Source organism: Brachypodium distachyon, chromosome 3 (genome assembly GCF_000005505.3).
Source record: "Brachypodium distachyon strain Bd21 chromosome 3, Brachypodium_distachyon_v3.0, whole genome shotgun sequence".
Classification (NCBI taxonomy): Eukaryota; Viridiplantae; Streptophyta; class Magnoliopsida; order Poales; family Poaceae; genus Brachypodium; species Brachypodium distachyon.
The window spans coordinates 7,841,675-7,866,431 of NC_016133.3; the positions used below are offsets into that span (position 1 = coordinate 7,841,675).

Sequence of the window (24,757 nt, forward strand, 5' to 3'; positions counted from 1 at the left end):
CGTACATGTACGTGCGTGCGGAGGGGCCGTCGCGTACTACACTCCTGCTAGCGAAAAAGCGATCGGTGATGGAGAACCCCGGAACAATCCCAGCCTCTCGCACGGCCACGAGTCTGATCTCCTCATCCACGTGGCGCTCTCCCGTTGGCTGGACACTCCCAGCTCACCCCCTTCCTCATCTCCCCGCAGGAACCTCTGCTCCTCCGTTCCAGCCCACCAAACAGACTAGCAGTTGCCTCCTAAACCCCGCGCCACCGCTCCCGCAGACATCGCCGGCCGGAGGGCCAACCGGTTATGCAATGGCCGCCATTGTCTCCTCCGCCGCGCCAACGGCGCTGACTCCCCCGCGCGCCCGAGGCCGGAGGCCGAGACCCGCGGCGAGGACTAATAGGCGCCTCCTCCGCGCAGGCCTAGCGGCGGGGCTCTCCGCGGCGCTCGGGCTCGCGAATGGCGGCGGCGGCGCGGCACTCGCCGAGCCGCTCTCCTACGATGAGATGCTGCGGCTTTCGACCGACACCGCCGGGGGGGACGGGTTCGCGCTACCGGACCTGGGCCTCGACGGGCTGGTGGACTTCGTGGCCCAGAACCCGCTCGTCGTCGCCGCGGGCTTCGCCGTGGTGGCCGTCCCGCTGGTCCTCGCGCAGGTGCTCGGTGGCGGCTCCAGCAAGCCGTACGGGACCGTGTCCGGGAAGGCCGCGTACCAGAGGCTGCTGGAGGAGCCCGACGCGCAGCTCGTCGACATCAGGCCGCTCAAGGACGCCCGGGAGGTCGGCTCGCCGGACATCCGGGAGGCCAAGAAGAAGGCGGTGGCCGTGCCCTACGATGGGGAGGACAAGAACGGCTTCTTGAAGAAGCTCCAGCTCAGGCTCAAGGACCCCGAGAACACCACCTTGATCATCCTTGACAAGTGAGGAGCTTCAATTTTGTTCCCAATTGCAATGTGCTTGGTTTTTCTATGTGTTCACTAATTCTGTGCTTAAGTTTTTAACTTCTTGTCAGGGGAAGAAAAGCAAATTCCGATTCGAAAAAAAATGCAATTTCTCTACATTTTGTAGCAAACAAGTGGGAATATTTTCGTGTTAAGTTTTCAAAATTAAAATAAAGTAGATGAAATCCATTTTACACGTGCTCATCGACGATGATACTGTCAGTACTTAGCACATAGCCAATGCTTCTAAATGGTACCTTAGAAGTTTCTTCTAGCAACATATTGGCAGTTCATCAAGATGTGGCTAATAGAACAGTAAGTCATTAGAGAAAAACAGAACAGATGGGTTTTCATCCAGGAAAAATCGACATAGTTCTTCGCCTACTAAGTAAATATAAACCAATTACGCCTTTTAAGAAGGGAGATGCAACTTCCATGAAGAACAGGCTGATGTTTATCATAAGAAATTTGGAAATAATAGTTGACTTGTCATTCTTTCGTCGCCAGTACACGATTCTATTTCTTTGTCCTTGGCAAACATTTATGTAATAAAATGGAAACCAGGTTTGATGGGAACTCTGAGCTAGTTGCCGAGCTTGTCACAGCCAATGGTTACAAAGCTGCTTTTGCGGTGAAGGATGGTGCGGAAGGTCCTCGAGGATGGCAGGTATTTATGGTTTACCTAGCTTGTTTTCACTGCAAGCTATAGTATTTAACATTTATATTCGGGCTGCCAAATGTCACCATTTGTTAGTGTTCTACTGCAGAGCAGTAATCTTCCCTGGACTGCTCCTAGGAAGGGATTCAGTTTTGATCTCGGTGATTTATTTGGAGTAAGTTGTTAACTTGACCTTTTTTTAATCTACCTTTACAGCTTTACTCTGTTTAAATCGGATTTCATTGTATCATATGGACTCAGTGCCATACTCTTGTTAATTTAGATTTCTGTGACAGTTCAACGCTGAGTATGTTGTGTAAACTTATAGGATGGTTCAGAAGGTTTGCCTGTCACAATTGCTTTTGCTGCACTTACTGGTTTGGGAATAGTTGCCTACACGGAGGTTAGTAATAATACTTGATGTATTGTCGTGTCTTCAGGAATTGGTTCCGTTTATTTTTATCAAATCATGTACAATCTGTGCTGTAGATAGAAACCGTGCTACAGTTTTTGGGGTCAGCTGCCGTTATCCAGCTGGTGACAAGCAAGCTCCTGTATGCTCAGGTGCTTATTTCATTCTCTTCTCTTTGAACTTCAGAGATGAATACCAACTTTGTTCCATTATACCAAAGACATTTCCATCAGAAAACTATTTAACCTTTCTTTTTGAGACATGTGTGAACACCAACTATTTAACCTATTTGTACTGCTCACAGGACCGAAAGAAGACCCTGCAACAGATTGATGACTTCTTTAACAAGAAGATTGCTCCAAAGGAGCTTGTTGATGAAATTAAGGTAGTTACCCATCTTCTTGGATGTTTAGTGTTAAATGTGGTATTGCTTAATGAATCCACGTTATCCTCTTGAGTTGGGTCCAGCATGAAGCAGTTAATGAAGTTTAATTAAGTGCTCAGTAGTCAGCAGGCATGCCCTAGAAATGTTCGTATTGTTCATTATCGTTTGGTTGTACGTCTAAAGACAATCAAAACCCAAGATTAGAAGCATTCGTCTGTTGAGTTGAACTTTTTCTAAAAGGTCATCCGATACATTGTCGGCTCTTTTTATGGTTCATGTATTTTGTTTTTGGGTTTACGCACGATTTTCCTTAGTGATTATTTTGTTTATTATTGTAAATAGAAACAGTTATTTTTTCCCCCTAAAATAATCACGACCTAGTTGCCAAGTGCCAACTATCCATGTGACCATATTAATGTACCAGATACAACTGAATATCATGTTTTCTTCTAAGGCAAGCAAGATGCATATGGTACAACTAAAAGTTGTCTATCAAATATAAGCAAAATTTGTATGGAAATTCCGTTTGTTTTGCCTGAATGCTTTATGCACATATTTGCAATCTTTTGTTGAGGCCATTTCACATGTCAACCCTGCCAGGTTGACACCTTGAAATTAAACTTTCAGAAACCATTTCCAACTCTTTTTTTTGGGTCCAACTTGAATAAGGCTTGGGATGCCTTTCTTCAGAACATGAGCTAACTCGCATTTCCTTCCATACCAAAGTTTGTTAATTATTGACCAAAAGTGCCTTCCCATCATATACAGGAAATCGGGCAGGCCTTGCTGCCTTCATCTGGTGATGTTAAGAGCCAGCCAGCAGCAACAGAGGCCGCCCCAGCTGCTGCCATAGCAACTGATGCACCAGTGGCAGAAGCAACCCCAGCAGAAGCCATTACAGAATCGCCTCCTGAAACGCCAAGCAGACCTCTTTCACCATTTGCAAATGTGAGCAATACTTCGTTGTCATTTAAGTACACAATTGAACCTGACAAGTCCGCCATTCTCACCGTTCTGCATCTGGAATTCAGTATCCCGATCTCAAACCACCGTCAACCCCTTCCCCATCCGCTGCTGAGGGTAAGACTGAGGTGAAGGCCGAGACTGCAGGAACCGAATCCCCTGCAGAAGTTAACTCGGCACCGGTGGTAGCAGAAGCCGTCCCAGAACCTCCTCCTGCAAAGCCCAGACCACTTTCCCCATATGCAAACGTAAGAGATACTCTGCTTACTACACCACAGCTTCATTGCGTTCCTACATTTACAAATGCACCTGAAAGATTATGGCATGCTCATTAATTGACCTTTGTGTGCGTGCAGTACCCGGATCTCAAACCGCCAACCTCCCCTTGGCCTTCGCCACCTTAAGGATGAGTTTTTTCAAGACGACTTCATCCACTGCCTGGAGGCATATATACAAGAAACAAGGTCTAGAGGAGAGGACGGTGAGCTGTTCATAAGACACCGACGTCTCAAGAAAGGTGTATGATGTCTGCATTGTAGTCTTAACTTGTTGCGGCTAGTTTTTCAAGCAGTACATATATATAATCCAGTGATCATGCGTTCTGGTACTATTTTTTGTTCTTGTAAAAATGCGGGATTACTAGAACCGAGAGTTTACAAGTCTCGGTACTACTTGTCCTACGTAATTTTGTTTTTCGCGATCACAGCACATTAAGCTCTTGCCAGTGCCTACTTCAATTTCTGTACTACAGATGTTGACAGATTTGTGTGAAATAATAATTTCCTCGATGACGGCAGCGCTCAACCCGGATATGGTGAACCACCTAGGGAAATACAGTACTGTCAGTACAAGCTCGTTTTGCAGGTCTTTGCCGAGAGTTCACGGAGATTCACCGACTAATTCTCCTCCGACACAGAGGCCCGTAAGCCATACTACACCCAACGTTTTCTTCGTCAGGAACTAGCTTGATGGTCAGCAACACACATCAGGATTCAGGTTCATCTAGTTCTTGTTAGGAGCACACATCAGGCTCTTCAAGTTCTTGCAAGCCGTGCACCAAACTTTGTATCGAATTAAAGTATCTAATTTATTGTACGCAAAGTTTGTGTCCATATTTGTATGCTTTGTTTGTTTTTACGAGATTCTAGATTCTCCTGGTTGATTTTTTTTAACACTCTGCTGGTCCATACGTCGCGGCACGCAGGCCACGCGAGGGAGACTTTTTAACGCTCCGTCTGAAATTTGCTCCCAACGCGAGTCGAACTCAGGACCAAAAGGTGCTACTGGTTCGCCTCCTGCTTGATTTTTGTATCCAGGTTGTGTGACTCGTGAACTAGATTTTCTGCTTTACTTATAATAAAGATGATTGTGTGCATCATTTTCATGCACACAGATTAGAACGCCCCACTTTTTTAAAAAAGTTGACCGTCCGATATTAAATTTTGATCATAAATTTGGGTACAATGGTATCACATTCGAATAGCACAACATATTTATTGTTTGACTATTGTTAAATCACGGATTTGACTACCCTGCATTTTTTTTTCTGATGGAGGGCATACATTGCTTGATAACTGGTTTTAGTTTTACGTGATGGAAACCAACAACCAATCGCACCATGAATAATTTCTTATTTTTAGCGCAAAACACGGATCATTTCGATGGTACGCAGCAGCATGCTCCAGCCGGCCCAATCACACCACAACAAGCTTTATTCTGATCCCAACCACGGCTTGCACACAACTCTTGGCACGGCTTATCCGAGCAGTTTTTCAAAGGGAAACAACCCTAAACCCGGCTTCTCTTGGATCGGTATAAAAACTCTTAAGCCTGGGGAATCATACGCTTCTTCTTAACTAATTCATACTTCTTTCCCAAAATAAGTGTTGCAATTTTTTTCCCCAAATGAGTGAATCTATAATTACAACTTCCATCGCTTGCAGGTTATATATGTTGATTGAGCGATTGAGAAATGACCATCAGTATTCTGGCTTTGGAAAACACCAATTACAACACAGACAGACACACGCTAACATGCATTACCACCAGAACACACTCACATATCAACCGACCGGAGCCATGAAACCTGGAGATTGCGACTATTAATACGTACAATAACCGTCCCGTGGATCTCCAACTAGCCTTGCTACACATCGAGAAAATCTAACGGTATCTAGCACCAGTAGCTTCGTCATGCGCAGTTGCACTGGCAGCACCGACGCTGAGTTGTACCTAGCTACTTACGCTACCTAAAACTAGCTAGCTAGGCCAGGAAAACAAAACTAAAGCTAATTAAGCATGCATGGTACCGAAAATACGGTTACGTCACAAAAAGGTCTGCCGGATTTCTTGCACCAGCTCTTCGGCGCTAAGCTCACATTCGATCCCAATCTGCAAGTACACAAATGAACAGATTAAAAGAAGGTACGTATGTTAGTATAATCCACACAAATTGCTTGCTTAGCTGCAACGGAAACTGTACAAATTAAAGAGCTAAGCTAATTAAGCTATATATACCTTGATAGTGAAGGAGTGCACCATAGTGTCGTCGACGGTGCTAATGCTGACGTGGAGGATCTCGAGCGAGAGGCTCTCGAGCGCCGCGATGATCCTGAGCACCTGCCCCGGCCGCGCCCGGTGCGACGTCGTCTTCAGCACCAGGTTCGGCCCGGCGAACTCCACCTTCACGTCAGGGAGTAGAAGGAGATTAAGCCCCGCGCCGCCGCCGCCACCGCCCAGCGCACCGGGCGCCCTAGCGGCGGCCTGCGCGGCGAGCTCGGTGATAATGCTGTCCAGGGTGGGCAAGTAAGGCCGCGGGGAGATAACGTCGTAAGAAGCTGCATGGGATATTGTTGAAGACGAAGACGTGGCCGGCGAGATGTAGTGCGGTAGGCGTTGTATGGGCTTGTATGGGCTGCCTGGGGTTGGCGTTGGTGGGCTTATTGGTACGGCTGGCCGTGGGCTGATTGGCGGCTTGAGGAGTGGTCTTGGGCTGAGAGGCGTCGGGCCCGGGCGTGGGCTGAGGGCGTGTTCGACGGCGTAGACCTTGCGGTGCTTCTTGGCCTCTAGCGAGTGCAGCACTTGCTGCAGCTCCTTGATGTAGTCCACCACCCCTCCTATCACGGACGCCTGGTCTCCCTGCGGTTAGTTAAATGTGCGTTAGCTAATTACTTCGTCTGATCCATATTAGATGTCAAAATATTACATGTATCTAGACGTTTTTTAAATATAGATACATCCATATTTGGACAAATTTGAAACAATTAATATGAATCGAAGGGAGTACTTATGTACCAAATGAATTAGGTCGTTCTGTGCATGTGTTTCTAGATGTCAGATAACAGATCTCCTTTGCTTTGATCAGTAACATATGATGCAAGGTTACGGCAATCCCAGCTAGCGCGCTACACCTGCATGCATATATAGCTACAGCGTGATTCATATTCATAGGTAACTTTGTCCTATGTATCGAACATGCATGCATTGTGCATGCAGCAATCATGCATGAAACTGTTTGCCGCACAACGCAACACGAGCCAGAGAGAAAAAATAGATTCTGCAGATCGAGGCAAATCATAAGCAGGACACAGATACGTATACCGAGTGCGCTAGTATCGGTATACTATTGGTCAATGGCCACTAGCTCTAACGAGTTATGTGCCTGCAGATGATAGACACTTCAAGCTAGGTAGCATAGTAGTGGTATAGTGTACAGTATTTAAATTGCACTCATATATCACCCCAAATCCAACACATATAGAGCGCTGAAAGGTATGTACATGTACATGGAACATGGTACAGTGCTAGCTAGCTCTTGGACAAAACTGATTGACCATGGAGAACTTGGCAGTACACTTTTATTCAAATTTGAAATGGAATGAGGGAAATAATTAATTAATGCGGGGATGATATTATAAAAGAGGCCTGTTTTGAGTTTAGATCAATGCAAGCTTAAGCTTATTTATGTATGTGCTTAACTTGTTATTAGTTGTCCTGCATGGGGACAGGTCTCGCCAATCCTCACAGACTGTAACACGAAAATAACCAAGAGGATGTATCATGCATTATTTTATACTTAATCAGCTTAGCAAAACCAAGTGCGAATGTGGATGAGGATGATGCATATATAGCATGCGGATATTGATTAATTAATTTACGTACCCTCTTGACATAGAAGCAAGGCATGAGCGTGCGCAGCACGGCGAGGTTCTCGTTCATCTGCTTCCTCCGGTTGCGCTCCACCGTGATGTGGGACGACATCTTCGCCGCCCCATCGCTTCCGTCGTCGACCACGGTGGATCCCTTGTGCTTCTTGCGCCCCGGAGCTCCCCCTTTCTCCTCATCGGCCGCCTCACGGCGCCGGGAGCCCGGCTTCGGCCTTACGCCAACGACGGCGTTATTCTCCGCAGCTCCATCGACGACGACGACACTGCTCGGGCTCAGCGCCGCCGCAGAGCACGGAGCACCACCACCTCCTTCTCCCGCGCCGTTCATGCACTTCTCCCACGTGTCGAGGATGCTGAATAGGTCGCCCGACACGTGCCGGAACTCGCAGTCGTCGTTGGCGAAGAGCTTGCACAGGCCGCCGTCATCCCCCATGGCCATGGTTTATGGACCCGATCGAACAGAGGCCAAGTTCAAAGGCGAAAAGCACATGTATACTACACGTACTACTATACACGAAGTACTTGTGATCTACAAATTAAGGAAGTGGGAGTGGAAGCGTGAGTGTAGGAGAATGTTTGCAAAAGTGAGGAATCTTTTGCTCCTCCCTCAGGTTTGAGAGAGAGAAAGAGGAGGCAAGAAGAGACCGTTGCTGAGGTTTGTATAGTCATGTGAGGGGACGAAGGGCCATAAATGTAGGGAAAAGACGGCTCGACGGCTCTGGGAGTTTGTTTGAGACGGAGAGACGGCTGGGAAGCAGCCATGCATGCATAGTGGCGACTGGGTCCGACAGAGTTTATTGGCTCACTTGGGAAAATCATCAAAATTATCAGAAACATATATGAACCTGCACATAACACGAACTTTGTATCAAACTTTTGATGAAACTTAAGGAAATTTGGAAAAGATCGACTGCAGCGTGGCAACTGCACCTTCTTAAGTTTACTTGTTTTTGTTCATCCCCAGGCGTCGATCACAATAGTAACAACAATCCGCAGTTAAGCTAGAAACTCTTTTCTACCGGCTGCGCTATGTAGCAGTGCCTGCAGAGGCTGCCACGCGTGGTTGGGTTGGCCCAACTCATTTTATATTTTCTCATTGGTATATGGTATAATCAATGGTATAGGCAATGGTATATGGTATTGGTATATGATATGCGAATGCTAAATTTAATGGTATATGGTATATTTTTTTAATGGTATATGGTATTGGTCTGAGCGGATAACACGTGGCAGCCTCTGAACACACCGCTACATAGCGGAGCCGGTAGAATCGCCGCTTTGGCACTTAAGCGGCACTCCAACAAAATATGATGTTTATACATCTATATTTATATATTTATATTACTATTATAATCATGAGCTAAGCCAGATTCGAAATTAGATCTCAAACATCAAACTAGTTAAATCTAACATCACATGTCATTTTAATGATGTAGGTTATACAACACACGTTTTAATTATCCACGACCAATATCATTGACCCAGTAATTATGAAAACACATTTAACTAAAAATCTATTCATTAGTTTCATTTCGTGAATTAGAAAAGCTTTCAATCAATTGTAGCAATCATAAATTAATTACAATTAGTCCCATCAATTCAACTCCTACGGTCGTTGTATAATTTATCTAACTAATAATTATTTATGCACTACCTCCTTTTCAAAATGTAGGGCATGTAACTTATGTTGACTATCAAACTTTATAAAGTTTGACCAAACTTATACTACGAAAATATATTTTACAAAATCTAATGACACCTATTTGACATCGTAGATGTTGGTACTTTTAGCTATATGATTGATCAAAAGCTATGCACCCTATTTTTTGGAACGATGGGGTATTAGACTATTATTTAACATGTATTCCCTCCTTTCAGATTGTAAGGCTCATCTCCGAATTCACCTTAACGAAGTAGTGCTAGTTAGGTACTAGACTAATCATTAATAAAGCATATGCACATACAAGTCCTCTTCAACCATTGATTGATTTCACAATGGGAACCAAAGTTTTCTTGTTCTCAAGACACAATAGTTTACATCGGTCCCCTTAATTTGAGGTTACATACTAAAAGCTTGGGGTTTTCTTAGATGGGTCTTACAAACTAAAAGGGAGGGAGTATATAGTGGCTACTAGTACAGAGCAGGAGTAGATGAGTCATGACACAATAGCTAGTTTACATCGGCACCCTTAATTTTGTATTTTTGTTTGAAACTGTTGAAATATTAAGCAATTCCGTGATTGACAAATTAATAAGTAATTGCAGAATATAAATCAAGACTACAGTAAGAACTATAGCATATGCAAATCAAACACACTAGAAGTTGTTGGGTTTAGTCCCACATCGGAAATTAACTGTGGCGAGCACAACATATAAGGTGGAGCAAACGTCACCTATCAGATCTGTCTTTTGGGTTGAGTTAGGCTTGAGGCTTTAGTTTGCTGTGGACTCCCATGGACTTGGGCCGATAAGACGCCAGCTCAAGTGCGAGTAGCCAGGCTAAGCCGGTGTGTGCGCTCCTGATAGAAGTATTCGACAACATTACAAATAGTAGCATGAACTCGTAGACATGACTAAACAGTAGATTAGATCACAAATCATGTAATCCTCGTTCATAGAGGAAAGAAGCTATGGCTGTTGTTGCACTTGCTTGATGAAGTTGCTGAAGTTGAAGGCGGCGCCGAGTTACGCTACCGCCCGCTCGAGAAGGTAGACGACCCACGGTGAAAGAAACGAGCAGTCGCGTGAAGCGCTCCCAAAAACGGGTCTAGAGACCTGGTATCCCGTTTGTCAGTGCACGCCAGCGCTCGGGATGGAGTAGATTACGACGGTGGCGCAACAACGAGAGGAATATAAAACCGGTTCGATGCGCTACGTTTCGAGGATGTGGTCGGCTCATAATATAGTCACAAAGGGATAGATCGATCGGTTCGGATTAGAAAACCTGAACTGACTCGTGAGGAGATAATTGCGTGACGAGGTGAGCGACGGTGGTGAACCTGGGGTTCCTTCGCAAGAAACCAAAACACCTGATCTATGCTCGGCTAAAATTTTCTTGTTGAGATAAACTTAAAAAGATAACTATATCATTAAAAAAAAACTTCATGCACACAAAAAAAGAACTTTGTAAAAGCTATCACACATTTAGCGTCGCATCGTTCGAGATGACAGACGTACTGATCGAAGGCGCGCGCAATGCTGAAACAGCAGCTAGTAGCCAGCAACCACTTACTGACATGGAGCGCACCCCAGTGCTTATCGCCATACATGTACTACTATCTTCTCTTCTTTTGAGGAGATGGAGACCAGCTGCTAGAAGTAGGTGAGCGAGTGACTGCATTGGATGCAGCGCGCTAGGCATAGCTTGCATGGGTGTTGGCGAGTATCCACCTCTTGGCGCGAGCTGCATGCGCGCAGTTGCAGGAGATAGATCACCGGATCGAACCCGGGCGGCCGTCATTGCATGCATGATTATTTAATCACGGAGTCGTTGCGCCGGCCGGTACATAGAGCAAGTACGCGACCACTCCCTGCACCAATCGCTAGCTTTTCTCAGAGGATCGTCATCTAGCTCGGGCGGGATGCACGGACGACGTCCATCCAACAGATATGTATGTAGCTGCTGCATCTCTAGCACTTTTGTGACAGGCCTCTATAATTTGCACCTGATATGTATATATGTGGGTGCACATCTATATATGCGTTGATGCAGGAGCTGGATCAGCTACCTACGTGGTGGAGTACCTACTTGAGTTTTGTAACTTTGTGCATAGTAGATCGATGTAAATCTTGTCGCTAGAGGAACAGAGCTAGCCTTCTGGCTTCTACCTAACCTCGTTAGCTAGCTAGCTGGCTAGCACCACTCAGTTACAAAATGGTAGAATTCACAAGTGATATTTCTAGGGTTAATTAAAGACGATGAATATATGATTCAGATTTTTTTTTCTATGCAACCCCGGAACTTCAGCTCTGTAGTCTGTACTATTAAATCGGGTGGTCATCGCACCCCTGCAACGCTCAATTTAGGAAAATGTGAATTTCTGAAAACAAACGAAAAAAAGTCTCAGAACGACGAAAACATTGATGGGGCCAAGATAAGGAAAAAAAGATTATATAGCTAGAGGGCTAAGTATAACTTTACTAGCTGCATGCGCGATTAACATCTCCTTGGCTTAAATAGCTAAATTTCACTATCACCTTTTTGTACATGAATGCATGCATAAACTGCTAACATTCGTCTTGCCCAGAGATAATAATTAAGCTGGTTATACAATAAAATGCTACATGCTCACAAGATAGGGCCAAGAAAAGAAAACAACAACAATGTGCACACCTATCCGTATTGCATGTCTCTTTGTGTATGTCTTACATAAACCAGTAGTTGTTATAAAGTGCTTATCTAGCTACACTTGCATGTCCGTTTATGCCTGTCTTGTTACAAGAAATTCATAAAGTGCTCCTCTAGTTTCACTTGTGTGTCTCTTTGTGTGTGTCTCATACTCATTCAAGTTACTTTGGACCATAACTCAAGGATTCTAATCAATGCAATAAAGCAGGAGTAGCAATCTTATAAGGAATCTAAAGGCCTCAAGGAGAATTGAATTTGCTAAAGTAGCCTAGCCAGATTTTCACCTGAACATGTCACATTGTAGCCTTCACGCATGCAGTGCACTCGGTTGAATGCGTGCCTGCATTTCACTGTGCCGAACGTAATCAACAGCAAACTTGCCAAAAGGAAAAAGACAAAAACGGCATCTTAATTAAAATGCACAAGATGAACGAGGTCCCGGATCTGTTTGTTTGTCTTTCGTTGTACTATCACCATCTACTATTGGTTAGAGGCTAGCTAAAGCTTTTCATTTGTTCTCAATCCTTCCAATTTTTAGGGCCTCTTTGATTCAAAGAATTTAATTTATATGAATTTTGGAGCTAGGATTGGATTAACCCTTAGGGATATATCCTATGTTGGTTGTTTGATTAGTAAAAAATTTGAATTGTATATGATTTTTTCGTGAGGGATTCCTTTCATATATAGAAAATTCTCCATCCAATCAAAAACCTAGCTCTTTGTAAGAATCCCTCACATTCTCTTTCAGAGAGACTCAGTGATCTCCTTCGTCCTGCCTCCCCCACCATCGCCCTCATGGTCTCCTATGACAGGGAAGATAATAAGGCAGAGGAAGAAGTGTTTTTATTGAGAATAAATGATTGTAGGCAAATTGGAAAATAGTCAAGTACTATTGCTGCATATTATTTACTATGTGTGTTTAAATTTTGTTCTTTTTGCGGATCAGACTGCATTCATGTATGTTGAACGAGATAAGAAAAACACAGGACCAAAACAGTTGCATACATGCATGTTGAACGAGATAATTAAGAGAGAAACAGGAGCAAAACGAGAATAACTCATTAACTCTACTCTGTTTGTCTTTGTTTTCTTAAGAGTGAATTCCAATGGGGTTATCCTTGTTTACCCCCTGTTTGTAAACAAAATAAATGGTACAGTCTTCGATACATTGAACTTTGTCGTGTGGAAATTTTATAATCATTTGAAATGATCGACAAAAAAAACACTAGCTCAAACAATCAGAAGGCATGTCAGTATATGTTGAATGCTTCGCACTCAAACAAATGCATACCGACAAGCCGTGTGACACAGAAATGCATGTGCTACACGCCACAGGGAGACAGAAGTACAGAAGAGCTAGCTAGCTAAGCTATAGCTAAGGCGCCGTGTGGGGGACGGGCATATGTGCACGAAAGTTTGCACTGACCGCAGCCAAAATGCATGCCTAAGTACGTGCATATAATTACGCACAAGTACAGTGGTATATACTCGACTTTACGAAAAGTTTCATCCTAAAACTTGACCTAAAACACAAGTCGATCGAATTTAACTTAACGCCTTTCATTCAAATTGCATGCATATATGGAGGGGCGAATGCATGCAGTACATCCTGATCCAGGAGCTACTAGTAGACGGAGCAGGAGTGTCTCGATCTTTCTTTGGGGTTTATTAATGAGGGACGACGAATGAATGATGCAAGACACGGAGAAGTCATGGCATAGTAAAGTAGAGTAGTAATGAATAAATATGCATGAGACGCTGCGTGCAGGCTCCTATTAAGTGATCATGAGCCATGCAATGCCCCATAGCAATGCAACTAGCCGGCCGCCGGGTCGATCTCTTCCCTTCCTATCCTGCTTCCACATTTACTTCCCCATTTAAGCCCATTCAATCACCCATAACTAACCCTAGCTTCCCCTCTCGCTCTTTCTCTCTCTTGTTGTATCTAGACACTCGTAGTTTTAGTCGTTGCCAGAGGGGACTTGGGGCTTGCATGCAATATTGCCAATATATTTTACGTACAGGGCATGCACAGAGAGAGAGAGGGGGCAGCAGACTCAGACTGCGGGGGGAAAGATCCGTCAGGGGAAGAAGCGAACAACAATAAGACGACAAGGCCCGTCACTGTACATGCGCCGGTGGTGCCACGGAACAGAATTCGCAGTCGCAGAGGCACACAATTACGCGCCATGCATGCCATGCATATCATGGCTGGGGCCGTCCCCCGCCGGACATTATATGCACGTACCCCCTGCTCCTGCTGTGCAAGCCAAGCAAGCTGACATTGCTGCCGCGACTTAACCTCCCCGGTCTCCTCTGCGTTTGTGTTTCAGGCAGCTAGCAGCGGCTAATCACCTTAATTTGCATGCGCGTGCCATATGCATGTATGGCGTTGTACGTGTACGACGCAGTGTGTGTGCATGTGTACTCCCTTGCATTGATAATCCTTGGTCCACTATGCTGCATGCCAATCGAATCATTGTGTGCGGGCCGGCTAGCTCCCCTGCACGATTTCTTCCCTCCAATCTGATATTTTCGCAAACTCCACTCCACGAAAAGTTTCCAATGATACGTACATGAGTTTTTGACAAAGAATCTTACTGTATTATCATTTAGAACGCCGGAAAAGAATTCTGGACGCGTACTGGAATAGAATAACAAACCAGTTTTAGTAGTATGAGCCGATTAGCTTTCAGATTTTTATGTCTTACCTTGATTTTTTGTCTACGATTTAACCCAAGCACTTGAACCATCTCTAGCACAACTTTGCGAAGGATGCCCTAATAATGGACAGCGCTTCAGGGTATTGATGTCACCTTCAATTTAGCTTCTCTTCTAATTGTTGGGCTTCTTTTTTCTTGTTACTACCTGTTTGGGCTAGCCCAATCTTTGAGCAAGAAGCATGCTTAAACTATTTTTTTTTTAGAAACACAATTCACGTCACCTACCATTGAAAGAATAGTGCCAGTTAAATCCAGTAAATGTAAGCACTCATGTAGGACTTGAACTTGGGTAGCTGGTTCCACCACAAAAAATCAGACCACCTGAGTTTGGCTCGTTTCATAGAAGCAGGCTTAAAATTAGGAAAAGAAAATTAGAGAACTCAAAAATAGGGACAAGGCCTTTGAACACGTCAAAAAGGCTTTTGTGTATGGGCCTGTTGAACAACCTTCGAAATAATTCACATCATTGGAACAGCAATATATAGGATAGCACGACGGTGGGCCAAGGCCCATCTTGGCAATTACTAGGCATGACATGTTTCGCTTCATTGACTTACCACTCACCCAACAGAATAGCGCGGTGGATGGTGAACTTATTTTTAGATAGAAGTATACGTTGTATGATTCGTATCAAAGGCACGTCCACACACTGAAGAAAACACTGGAAAGACACCAGATAACTTTTGCACAAGCGATCCCCCAAAATCAAATTTACAAGGTAATCGTTACAAGTGCAAAAGACAAATCTGGAAGATAACTGAGTGATTAACTTCAGTCGGCTAAAATTTAGGAAAACTCTCAATCAAATGAGCATAGTATTAGCGGTTACACTATCTTGCTAGTTGCTACTGTGTGTAGACAAAATAAAAAGGTTCCTTCTTATGTCACTGCACATGTAATCCATCACGGAGTCGACACCAATCGCCTGGCCAGTCTAGCTCCGTCAAAACGATGGACACCACCTGCAAATTCTAGTTCCTTTCCTTAGCCATGCAATCAAGCTAACCACCCCCATTAAAGACTTGCACGGCGTCTCCTCCACCTTTTTCGCCCCCCTCTGGCCGGCTCCGTCGCTACCACTGCACGAGCCGCGGCATGAGAAGACGCTGCCTTCCTCCATCAAAGCCACCTGTAAAGCCTTCATGCGATCGGCCCTTCTCCTTATCCTAATAATCTCCCTCTCCCTCTCTCTACTTAAGTCCGTACCTAAGCAACAAAGCTAACCTTCCCCAAAGAAACACTAAGCCAAAACGAAGGCGCCAAAAGCAGGGATACACAAATTACCTAGGCTCGATTTAGAGACCTTCACAGCCAATATACAGCTTAAGTAGGTAGTAAAAGATTGCGAAGTCGATGGCAGAGTTTCCGGTGGTGCTGCCGCCGCTGGCGGTGGTGGACGGGGTCGGGCGGCGGAACAAGAAGCGGGCGGGCGGGCTCCCGAAGCTGCTGCACAAGTTCTTCTTCAAGGTGCTCCGCCTGAGGCCCACCTCTTCGTCTTCGGTGTCGGAGCAGAGCGCGGCAGCAGCGGCGTTCGAGGCCTACTACGGCTACCGGATGGTGGACGAGTGCTACTACTACAGCTACGGCGGCGCCGGCTCGGCGTCGTGGGCCGGGGTGCTCTTCTCCATCCCGGAGGAGGACAGCTCCGAGGAGGGCACGCCAGGATCGGACGCCGCCGCCGTCCGCCCTTCCGCACTCCGGAAGGCCCACTCCGACTCCGAGCGGTTCCTCGCCGCTGAGGCCGCCGCCGTCGTGCACCTGGAGCTGGAGGTCGTCTTGTAAAGCCGGCTCCGCTGAGCTTTGCATGCTAGGCTCCTTAGCTTAAGCTCAGCTAGCGCGTCTCCGCTGGAAAGGACGGCACCTACGCCGTCGGATCTAAGCCCGACGCTCGGATCAGCACAGCTTGGCCGGGATTCAAATTCATGATGGCGCGCGCGCTTCTTGTACGCCATGAAATCGTCGGCTGCGTGAAATCCCAGACGTTGCAGGGTTCATCGGACGGCTTCCCAAAGAAAGGTGCCAAACACTACCAGGGTCTTCGGTCATATTTCGGCAGCCGAAAACCTTTCAAGGAAAATACTAACACTCAATAGCAGCCAGCAGGCTGATATATACACGTACAGAAAAATAAAAGCTAGTATTTGCTGTATACCGCAAAATCAAAGTCAGTCTTTTGTTAATTGCTGACAAGATTTGCGGTTTAGATGATTGCAAGTTGTATGTCAAGTTATGAAAACAACTTTCATATTTGACATAAAATTTAGTTAAGTGGAACACCAGGTTTTTTCTTCGATTTCTGCGGAAATTGAATTGTTTGGTAAAAAAGGGTTGTAGTCACGGAGTTTTATGAAGATATTGTATATGGATTCATGGGCTCGCTACTTTTTTTCGACGGCAGTTCAAGTTGCTGTCTTGTTAACGTCACCAGTGATGTGAGCTAGCTTCCATCTAATTAAGTCCAAGATTAGTGGTCTTTTTTTTTCCCTCAAAAAGATTAGTGGTCTTTTCTGATTAGTCACATGTTGTTGCAACTTTTTCATCACGTTCATAGATATATGTAGGACTTTGCTAACGCACGACCGTACGCGCATTGGTCAGGACGAGCACACGGCCAGGTTGACCACGCATAGTAGTTAGATACATGTTGCATGCATGCATTATTAATGCATTTGTAAAATCTCAAACTTTAAAAGGTTATAGGTCTCAAACCGTGCACTCGATTTAGTATCTGTCTTCACTGTTAGCTTTGTCCCGACAAGATCTTCGAAACTAGGTCCCATATTGGTATGTTTCGACCAAAAAAAATTCGTCTTAAAAGTTACCGTCCAATGATATAGGAAGTTACCATTTCTGTTGGCAACCAGTTACCACATGATAACTTATCACAAAAAATAATGGTTACTTATGCGTTAAAGTTATCACCAAATAACATACGAAGTTACCATCCCTGTTAGTAACAAGTTACCACATGATAACTTTATGCAGAAACTGGTGGTTACTTATGAGTTAAAGTTACCACCGAGTAACATATGAAGTTATCATCTATGTTACTAACGAGTTACCACATGATAACTTCATACAAAATAGGATGATTACTTATGCGTTAAAGTTACCACCTAACAACATATGAAGTTGCCACCCTACTAGTAAGAAGTTGCCGCATGACAACTTCATACAAAATAGAATACTTATGCATTAAAATTATTACCCAACAATTTATGAAGTTGCCACTCTATTAGTAACGAGTTACCACATGGCAATTTCTTTCCGAGTATGACGGTAAGTTGTGCATTATTGCTTGGTAACATGAAAATGTCAAAAAAAATAGGTTGAAAATTTTCTAGTGAGATCTAGTTTTGAACCTCTCGTTGATACAAAGTTAATGATGTAAACGGATTGTTAATCGGACAAACAGTTTGAGTTATAAAAATAAGCCTCAAGATTAGTTAGTACAAAAATGCATACATGCAGCCATACATCCAAGCTAAAATCTCAGCAATTGTTAAGTATAAATGCATGCATGCAACCATGCCTACTATCCCTCGTGCTTCCGTGGACAGCCAAGCATCCAAGCGCAGTGCGATGGGCACCGTTCGTGCGAGACCACAAACACGCGTCGTGTGCAACATTAACTCAACGCTGGAAGTTGTTTGACCAATAAAAAGCGTACGCGCGTGGAAGCAGAATAAAGAACGTCAGCTCTTTATGAATTAGGATATATGTAACGTACTAGAGCAGTATTGCTACGCCTTTGCTTCCTTTTACCGAGCAGTGATGTATACTGTAGCAAGGAAAGAAATTGCGAGCTTTTAATACCCCTTTTTGCCTTTACAGGTGACCAGTACAGATTTAGTTAGGGAATGCCATTTTTATTATCAGTGATTGTTATTGTACACTCCTATTTACTGCAAAAAAGAAGAGAATATTATAACGTGACCAAGGGTGACTGCGATGATATAAGCAATTCCAAAATTCTACGGAGTATCTTATTATGGTCTGCCTCGGTAAGTAGATGGGCAAGATTTCATAAGTTGTAACGTGATCTTAATAAGTAACCAAAATTTGAGGTAGCTGAGCAAGATTTCGTTTTGAGCAACGTTTTAGTACCCACCTTAGTTCCAATATTTGGCTAACTATTTCATATTTCCGCATTAACAAAACTGCATCTAGCAAAATATAAGTTTGTCTAACACAAGTCACAAGAGTTCTCAATAAAAAAAAAGGAATTGGCATATGATAGAGAAGGTTTACATTGGCTATAATGGGTTGGGCTCAAATTGTGGTTAAACACAAAAAAATGGTCAAATTGTACACGTGGCAGGATTCATCGGACGGCTCCAAGGAAAGGTGCCAAAGACTACCAGGATCTACGCATTTCGGCAGCAAAAATAACACTCAAGAGCAGGCTGACAAAGAAATACAATCTAGTCTTTTTCTGTATACGGCACAATCAAAGTCAGTCCTGCGGCAATTACTGATATGATTTCTGGTATAGATGATTGAGTTTGGATTTTCAAGCCGTTACCTGTACAGGCCAGAATGAATTCCCCATAGATGAATGCAAGATATATGTGATGTACTCATGAGTATTTGATATAAAATTTAGGCAAGTTAAGTTAGAACAGTTTTTCTTTGATTTCTGTGGAGACTGAATTGTTCATTCAGTAAGAAAAAGGTTATATCCAAGGGGTATTGTGAAGAGGTTGTTTTCATGGGTGCTATTTTTGGCCGGCGGTACAACTTGCTGTCTTGTTAACGTCACTAGTGATGTGAGCTAGCTTTCATGTATATCCAGGATTAGTGTTCTTGCGACACCCATCATTTTCTTAACAACCATACCTCTGCATTTGCCATGCCGAAACCCGAAGATGTCTGTCTCCACCGGAACCGAGGCGCTCCATGGCGGGCCGAAGTCCCCAGCGGGGCAAACCAGAAACCGAAGTCCCTGTCAGGTGTCTTACCCTTCTCGAGTCCAAGTCTCAGTTGAGATAGCTCAGTTGAGAGTGTCATGCTCTGGCAATATCTGTTGCAGGTGTTGTCATTCTCTGTTACTAGAGTTGTCAATCTCAGATGCAGGAGTTGTCAGTTGCAGCCATTCTCGCTGTGTCAAGCTTGTGACTTGAGTTGTATCAGGTTGGTAACAGCTTGTATCTCGATAGGACTGAATGTAGCCAGGAGTTGTCTTAGGTTAGTCTAATGTGCCAAAACGTTAGTCAAACCACCTAGGTTGTGTTTGTTCTGGAGAGTTCAGCTAGTCCGAGTGATCTGGGTTATCCTACGTTTTATCCCTGTTTAGATCTTTTTCCGACTATAGGGGTTTTGTAGCAGCCCAGCAGCATCCGTGTGATACCATTTTTATGCTCTAATTGTTGTGCTGGCTGGCTGCTGCTCATTCCTTGCCGCTGTGCACTAATGCTCTTGTTGTTGCTTACTTGTTGTCGTTGTGTTGCTGCTTGTTGTTGCCACTTCTGTTGCCTGATGTTCTATAGCTAGAGCAAGTGTTGGAGCTGGCCACTTGGCTGCTGGCCTGCTGTAGTTGCTGCTAGCGCTGGCCTGCAGGCCCTGGGCCGTCTTTCTTCCTTCCCGCGGCCGCCTGCTTTTCTTCCTTGCGCGTCAGCTCGTGGCCCGACCCGAGATGGACCGAGCCAAGCTACTCCTGGCGGCTTGTCACCAGCCACGGACCGAGCAGCCTTGGCTCAGCTCAATGTCCACCCTGATTTAAGCTTGCCAATAAGCAGGAATTTCTAATCCTAGCGCTGCAGTCCTCCCTCTGTGCCCTTTGCCACCAGCTCCCAGCAGCTCATCAGGTCCTTTAATGCCCTTAGGATCCCAGCATTTGGGACTTTGGAATCTCATGGCATGTTGGACAGAGAACGATGTTGCTGATTGTTAGCATCATGCAACTCTACTCTTTAGCGCAGAAAATATGGAAAAGGCAATCTGCTACTGCTGCCGTATGTGAGAAGAGAGAAACGTGCATGTGTCTGAGAACTATACAACTACTTCAAGTACAGCCCTATAATGGATCAAGCATGATTCCAGCTTACTCAAGTTCTCCGGGATTTGGCAATCTGGATCAGGCGAATCCTTGTCAAGAGCAGAGCTGGTGAAAGAAGAATAGAGATTATCAGTGCTCGAATATCTTTTTTATAAAAAGACAAAACAGCTATACCTCGAGAAAATGGCAGCAGTGACTCCAGAGTCCAGATCAGAGATGCTCTGTCATGACACCTGCTTCAGAAATAGCAGCCCCATCTGCCATCAACACCACCACCTCCCCCGCCTCCTCCCCATGGCAAGCCCTTCCAGTTCCACCTCATCATCGGCATTACACACTCCTTGGAATATATAAGGCTTGAAACTACACCCCATTTTTAGTTTTTAGGGAGAAACTATGTCAAGCAGCTGGTAAATATTCTAAATACAGGTTATGGTTCTGAATAATCGGTCTTTAGCCAAAAGTTAAATAAAATGCCAGTAAAATCACTCATGGTATCAAATTCATTTATTTTCTTTTTTGAAACAAAATAACAACATGTACAGGGTAGCAGCCTGATGCTTCTAACGAAAACCTGCAACTTGATCCTTCCATTAGACTAGGGGTGCTTCAGCTTACAGTATCACTTGGCCTGTCCAAAACAGCATTACATGTCATCCCCAACCTGCCAACAAAGCTTGTCCATTCATGCAAAATTTAGAACTTCCACCCGTGCCCAGTTGCGATTAGAACTACACTAAAAGAGTTTCCAAACCGTTGTCAAATGCACTAACTTGGAGAAGGTTGAGAAAAGCAAGAAAGTTAAACGATTTGCAAAAAGTGAGCATATATCTAGTACTTGAAAAAAGAAGCAGCGAAGATCCTTGACAATACATCAGAGTAACACTTGATAATATCATATTAATGCTATTTATAATTAAAAAAATATCAATGAAAGCCTGAAAGCTAAGCACAATAATGCACCAGTGCATTTATAATTTCATCGCAAGAAAAAGATTTTTCCATTTTCATAGCAAGCAAAAAGATAGGCTATATAGAACTGTGCTTCCCCTTTATTCATCTTGGTAGGGTTATCATAACCGAAGCTAGAAGCTACATTTCCCATTTCTTGCAAGTTTCTTAAAAGAAAAATAACAAAAATGCCTAGGAGACAAAAAGAAAATTGGACCAACCAACATATCATCAGGAAAGACCAGACAAGCAACTTTAGACATCATACAGGCAGGTTGAACAGATAAGAGAGCAAACGATTATTCCTGGATGCCTAGGAGTTGGGATGACAATGACATCGCAACCGGCTAGGTAAATCCTGCAGGCTACCACAACAAGAACATAAAAGGCTGTAACGGCATGAAACGCTACTGTTGGAACTTGTAATCTTGACCCAAGGTGTAGTTACTTGAGTAGTCGAGCAGCTAGCTTATTAGTTGGGTGGTTGAGTTAATGGTGTACAGTTGGACAGTAGGCCACTGCATTAGAGGGGCACTTTGCCTTAATCAACCATGTAATCGGTTTGTATGCTAAAGAAACAAGGAAAGCTCTAGCCTGCAGGTTGCAGCTGAGAATCAAATCTTGTGCCTGTGCTTGTTCTAGAGTGTGAAACAAAGAGTGCACACCATGTGTGGGTTCTCTACTGGAGAGGTTGAGTGAAACAGAGGAGATGCAACTCTGTTATACTCCCTCCGTCCCTGAATTCTTGTCGTGTAACTAAAACCACCACAAGAATTTAGTAACGGAGTGAGTACTTATAACTAGGTAAAGTATGAACACTGCTGCGCTCGCTGATCCTGGGAGGCACACATACTGACATACACCCCTCGCCCCCTCCCTCCCCTACAGGAACTAAAGAGGCCGCAGTTACAGTAGGGCTGCGCTGACTTACCCCGAGTGGCCGCCCCCGGCGCCGGTGCCTCCCGTCGATCCGCCGCGTGCAGGTCCCATAACAGCACCGCGGCCCATGCACGCGTGAGCCCCCACCGCCTTCCTCCTCCTCTTCTCCGGTCGCCGGCGATGCCTCCTCGCTCACTCCTCTGCTCTCTCTTTCTCTGAATTTCTCTAATCGCAGATGGCGCTGCAAGGGTGGGAGATAGCGCCGGCGGAAACGAAACAATGGCGGCCTGGATTGGAACAGAGAGGGTTCGTGGGATTTGATTGAGGAGAAGAAGAACGAAATTGCACTGAGGTCAGTTCAGGAGGCCAGCCTAGTGAATTCGGCCGTATGGCCCGTATAAAAAGCCCAAACAGGCCCAACTGTCGTTGCCTCTCTTTTCAATAATGGAAATGAACATTTTAATACGGAGTAGTGTTTTTCTCTCAAAAAAATAATACGGAGTAGCGTTTTCTCTTCTCCTAAAAAATAGTAGCGTTTTCTCTGAAAACAAAACATAAATGGCTCCTTAGTACTCCCACCGATCCCAAATTCTTCGTGGTTTTAGTTCAAATTTATACTCAAACCACGACCAGAATTTAGAATAGGAGGGAGTAAAAAATTATTATAATAATAGGTATATATGCTAACAAATATTAGATAACACTAAGGTTTGGTGGCCCGGGTCAACCCAGATTCACTCTCCCACTTGAGATATGATGACTTCATACAAGCTGACCTGAGATTTTTTTGTGGTGTTTGGTAGCCCATATTTGTGGAAAGAAGTTGAACTAACACATTGTTTGGTAGCATGATGGGTTGAGATTGGAGCAGTCCAAACGTTACACAAAGGCCACTAAACAAAAACAAAAAAAGCAATCGGGTCCAATCTTCTCCACCACGCTGTGCTGGGAACACCTTGTCGGTGTTGGCGGGCCGTGGGGCACCGGTGGTGGAGCAAAGCGGCGGTGGGCGGTGGCTCATCGGCAGTGGAGAGACGAGGCGATGGGTGGTGGCGTGCCGGTGCGACCTGTTGCGGATGGCGCAACCTTCTGCGAGCCGATGCCTCCGGTCGAGAGAGGAGGAGGGCGATGGCCGGTGGAGGGGCGTCGCCAGATGAGGAGGGGCGGGAGCGGGGGCGGCCGGCGGCCATGGGGTGGCGTCCAGGGGCGGCGGGTGGCCGCCATGGGGAGGGCCGGCGGCCATGGGGAGAGGCGTCCAGGGGCGGCGGCCTGCAGCCATGGGGGAGGGGCAGCGGCGGGCGGCGAGCACGTCCCGGGGCGGCCAGGGAGGGGGCGACGGCGGCCAGAGGCCGGAGGCCAGGAGGGCGGCGGGCCGGCGGCAGGCGCCGTTCAAAGGAGGGGCACGAGAACAAGCAAGTTCGTTCGGGTCTTCGGGAGCAAATGAGGGGCACGGGAGAGAGTCTGGGGTGCGCTGGTGGGCCCACGAGATGGATTGCGGGATGGACTCAGCTTGGCGGGGTTATGCACAACCGGGCAAGGCTGAGGGGCATTTTTCGTATGAGGTGGGCTAAACTCTACACGTCCTATCCGAGCTAACAAACACAATCTAAGTTGGAAAAGTGGGATGAGGAGAGATTTTCTGGATTGATTCAGGCCAACAAACACACCCTACGTCTTTGATTATAGTGCAGTGTTGCAGGCGGCGTTGCGCTTTTACATGCACGATAGGCGCTGAAAAACGACGACAATGGGATTTGATTATATGCTGAAAAACGACGACAATGAGATTTGATTATCTTAGAGGCGTCGTTGGGTTATCATTCTTCTCACTTCGTACCCTGTGCAAAAATCTTAGAGGTGTCACTGGGTCACTACGGCGCTTTGGCGGGCTATGTAAAACATGTCCCCCATCTTTTATTTCCAGTTTGTTAGTCGAAGATGTAAGCTTATTATCCGATCAATGAAGTTGCTATGATGTTTTTCCTAAAAAAAAAAGACTCTATTCCGACTATAAGCAAATTCTCTAATATAAAAGATGTCGTAGCATGATAATTTTAATTAATCAGCAAAGAACGTGTCACATTTATAATGAGGCCTTAGCTTAACACCATGTATAATCCACTCCATTCTTCCACAATGACAGCCTTATGAAGAAGTCCTTACAATCTCATCCACAAAACAATAGGATGTATCATCAAAGTCAGTACTCGGTACTACAGTGCTATTTCTAACAAATGTGGCAAGATCATGAAACATAATTCGGAACCTCAATATCTTCAGGTATTGTTGATAAGAAAATTAACCAAGTGACTTATTCTGTACACGTGAAAGACATTTGGTAAAATG

General features: G+C 45.0%; 3 protein-coding genes and 2 long non-coding RNA genes across 5 annotated transcripts; 3 read left to right on the forward strand and 2 right to left on the reverse strand.

Annotated features, from left to right (window-relative positions):
• The first annotated feature begins 202 nt into the window (after positions 1 to 202).
• LOC100831350 (protein THYLAKOID RHODANESE-LIKE, chloroplastic) lies at positions 203 to 4,137 on the forward strand. Its single transcript, XM_003572099.4, has 9 exons — positions 203 to 907; positions 1,493 to 1,595; positions 1,696 to 1,761; positions 1,915 to 1,989; positions 2,076 to 2,150; positions 2,303 to 2,383; positions 3,152 to 3,331; positions 3,415 to 3,594; positions 3,703 to 4,137. Exons 1-9 carry the CDS (start codon positions 300 to 302, stop codon positions 3,748 to 3,750), a joined length of 1,416 nt encoding a protein of 471 aa, XP_003572147.1. The 5' UTR covers positions 203 to 299; the 3' UTR covers positions 3,751 to 4,137.
• A 1,174-nt stretch (positions 4,138 to 5,311) lies between these two features.
• LOC100837792 (transcription factor SPEECHLESS) lies at positions 5,312 to 8,192 on the reverse strand. The gene is made up of 3 exons (XM_003571127.4): positions 7,508 to 8,192; positions 5,864 to 6,484; positions 5,312 to 5,737 (listed from the first exon to the last, which is right to left on the reverse strand). The coding sequence occupies exons 1-3, from the start codon at positions 7,949 to 7,951 to the stop codon at positions 5,672 to 5,674; spliced, it is 1,131 nt and encodes a 376-aa protein (XP_003571175.1). The 5' UTR covers positions 7,952 to 8,192; the 3' UTR covers positions 5,312 to 5,671.
• A 7,498-nt stretch (positions 8,193 to 15,690) lies between these two features.
• On the forward strand, positions 15,691 to 16,986 carry LOC100838098. The gene has a single exon (XM_010235809.3). It carries the CDS (start codon positions 15,937 to 15,939, stop codon positions 16,363 to 16,365), a length of 429 nt encoding a protein of 142 aa, XP_010234111.1. The 5' UTR covers positions 15,691 to 15,936; the 3' UTR covers positions 16,366 to 16,986.
• A 3,522-nt stretch (positions 16,987 to 20,508) lies between these two features.
• On the reverse strand, positions 20,509 to 22,890 carry LOC106866550. Its single transcript, XR_001407086.2, has 3 exons — positions 22,464 to 22,890; positions 20,756 to 21,212; positions 20,509 to 20,686 (listed from the first exon to the last, which is right to left on the reverse strand). It is a non-coding gene; the product is annotated as an uncharacterized LOC106866550 (long non-coding RNA).
• Positions 21,734 to 22,874, forward strand: LOC112271416. Its single transcript, XR_002964333.1, has 2 exons — positions 21,734 to 22,336; positions 22,421 to 22,874. It is a non-coding gene; the product is annotated as an uncharacterized LOC112271416 (long non-coding RNA).
• Positions 22,891 to 24,757: the final 1,867 nt, after the last annotated feature.